We start from the raw sequence: 3075 nt of genomic DNA, 5'->3' as shown, positions 1-3075 counted from the left end.
AATGATAAAGATAATGATGATGGTTTCGATTAAAATTATGATGATCACAATAATAATGATAATGGTAATAATAATCATGATAATGATTATTATTATTCCACATCCATCCATTCCTCTGCATGCCTTAAGCCACCCTCACTTCATAAGTGAGAGGTTATTTGGCAGTGCCAGCCTTCCTAATCAACAGCGTTACCACAGGAGTCACGACTCGCTTCCCGTTCGACGCCTGTTGGACAGGACATGGCGGTGTCTTTTTCTCGCTGTGAGATCGGGCTTGAGACGGTAGTCGTAGCACAGGCATTTTACAGCTACTTTGCACAGCTATTTGCAGCTGTTTGTCTGTTTATCAGTAGATATATAGATAAATAGTTGGATAGATAGATAGGGGGATTGAGATGGACATACTGACAAACAGGCAGGCAGACAGACAGACAGACCGTCAGACTGACATCCGTTAGTAGATAGATAGGTAGGATAGAAAGAAAGTTCACGGGTTTGTGTGGTACAATGTATTACTTGTCATTGAGGAGAAGCACTCATCTGTTATAGTTGACATTAAAGAGAGTAAATTTGGAATGGCGGCATTTAACACAGCTGCCGGAAACGCACGTGGTAATGTTTATACTTGGCATCTGTCAGCTGACCGGAGTTGAGGTGAGATTTCAAACGTCAATAATTATCAATCCTATCCTTTGATCCTTTCATGCTTGTACTTTACATGTTAGTTCGTTTGCAATACAGCATTCGACAGTGTATTGGATGCATAATACAAGTACAATATTGTTTAGGATACATTCTCTGTCTCTAAACTATTTAGATTGGGTATTTTTTAAAAATAGAACTGCACGAAAAAGATATAATCAGTGTAGACACGTAAAGCAACACAATGTGGTGCAAAGAATAATCAATAAATTCAGTCAGGTAATGTATACCAGCATACTAAGTCTAGCAATACTGTGATATCCATGCTTTGTGCTCCACCAAATATGTTCTAAAAAGGTTGAATTTGGAGACCTTCCTGGTAATTTACTAAATTCTAAGTAATAGAACTTGCATGGTTTAGGGCTCTTGGCCATTGCTGGATCACACAGTACACACGCTATAGTATTGCTCTATGTGGATCTGTTGTGAATACAGAATTCTTACAAAAGATTTAGCACATTTTTGCAGTACTGAAAAATAGGGTATTTAATGATACTAGGACTCACCTTCAAAAGACTACCAAACAAAAACAAAAAAACTCATTTTTTATCTAAGTAATTTTACACTATAGGTCTACAACAATTTTGTCATCTATGGATTCCTCTTACTGTAGACAGCAGGAGAGGGTATGAAAGGTACCAGGACAATTGTAGGGTAAAGCATGAAAGATATACACAGAATCAGTCACTTTAATGTATAATGCAGTGGTCTGTGCCCTCTTTCACCCCCCCCCCCCTTGAGGCTGCCCTGTAGCCCCTGCCTAGGTAAACAAATAATCCTGCACATATTCATGGCAGGAGAGAGTGTTGGACAGACTTAGCATTAGGTGCACATCCCCCTGCATTAGATGATATAGTGACTGATTCTGTATGTATTATTCATATTTTACCCCTCAAGTTTCCCTGGTACCTTTCATGCCCTCCCTTGATATCGGAACAAAGATTGTCACTAATGGGCTGGGGTTTCCACATAATAGTTTCTATATATTGCAGTCTGTTATGCAGAACTATGATGTAGCATTATCTTCTAATGGATTAATTGAAATTTGATTTTTATGTATTTTGTATTTTTATAATTGATATGATGAGCACTTGGCAGTCAGTTATTAATTCAGATTTTGAACCACTGAGTTTTGGTTCTTGCACATCAGCTGTGATATTTAAGAATAAATAATTTTCCAAGGAGTTTCTTATTAGAATGAAAAATGCAGCAGCATATAACAGAAATAAATATTTTCACTGGCTTACAAAGGGGTGGCTAAAAGGGTGGTAGCCTTGGCTATCCAAATGGGTGAGGGGGCATTCAATCAGAAAGGGAAGTAAGTCGGTGATTTTGAAATTTATATTTAAGTTGAGTAAAGTGTTTATTTCATGTTTCAGCTGTGTTTACATGTTCAAATATCTCCCTTTCTCATAATATTTCTCAGTACTTCTGTGGACTCATACTTGAGCCTTTGAGGCAGACAAGGCCCCAGGCATGCCATTGCACATTTTTCTGCCAGTGATGAAGTGTAGCTGTACCTTCCATTTAGCCTAATATTCCTTACCATACCCTGTTGTAACTTTCATAAGAGCTAGTGCAATGCTAGGGACTCTTTGATTTAATAAGTGTATTTCATATTGTACCTTATGCATACTCTGTCATCCTAAAACTTCATTTATAATTCATTTACTGGGAATGAAAATGGTCTGTCAGAATTTTCTTATTTGTTAACATGTTCTCTGTATAGGTTGATTGCTTATCTTAAACATTATTAGTTGATTATTTCTGCAATCTGCTAGATAAATACCTTATTAGATTATTTAATTAAATATTTTCCTTTTGTTTAAACAAAACACTAGAATTTATATGATGCCAAAGCTATGCTTATATTTACAGAAAGGGCAGAAATAGCTGGAGATGATTTTATTATCTGAAAGAGGGTGAAGAAGGAAGTTTATCATAATGTCAGATGCACAGAAACTGAATAGTAACCATGTTTCCACAGGTGAGGAAGGTGCAATTTATACATGTGAAGTATCTTGATAAGGTACTGGTAATAGACATTAAGATACTCACATCTCTTTTATTATATTTTCATATCATTAAGAAGCATTGGATGACACCATATATAATCCAGAGCCCCAGGAGAAATTAAAGGACTGCTTGCTGCAGCTGTGTTCGGAAGCAAAAGGTGAGATTAGACTGTACTGTATATAGTCAGAATATTTTGTTTACATATAATAATGTGAATAAATTTAGTCTTTATATGACACTGAATCATTTCATCAAAGGAATGATGGGTTGTAGATGAATTGTGTATTGAAATTTATTTGATAGTATGAATCAGACTCAAACCCATTATCATATTTCATCAGAACTATACTTAAACAA

At 36.0% G+C, this 3075-nt stretch overlaps 1 protein-coding gene across 6 annotated transcripts in view; it reads left to right on the top strand.

Moving 5' to 3' along the window:
- The first annotated feature begins 203 nt into the window (after positions 1-203).
- Positions 204-3075, top strand: part of LOC113804462 (Jumonji domain containing 7) — a 15000-nt gene continuing 12128 nt past the window's right edge. The window contains exons 1-4 of one of the 6 annotated variants that reach the window (XM_027355347.2): positions 204-654; positions 2581-2689; positions 2795-2875; positions 3060-3075. The exon at positions 3060-3075 is cut by the window's right edge and continues 138 nt beyond it. In XM_027355347.2, coding sequence (XP_027211148.1) covers positions 2647-2689; positions 2795-2875; positions 3060-3075 — 140 coding nt within the window. In that variant the 5' untranslated portion in view covers positions 204-654; positions 2581-2646. Of the gene's footprint in view, positions 655-811; positions 922-2580; positions 2690-2791; positions 2876-3059 lie in introns of those variants that run through there. The other 5 variants (XM_027355346.2, XM_027355349.2, XM_027355344.2 and 2 more) reach the window with 5 other exon arrangements.

The sequence above is a fragment of the Penaeus vannamei genome, chromosome 8, assembly GCF_042767895.1.
Source record: "Penaeus vannamei isolate JL-2024 chromosome 8, ASM4276789v1, whole genome shotgun sequence".
In the NCBI taxonomy this organism is placed as follows: Eukaryota; Metazoa; Arthropoda; class Malacostraca; order Decapoda; family Penaeidae; genus Penaeus; species Penaeus vannamei.
This window is presented reverse-complemented; position numbering and strand designations above follow the sequence as displayed.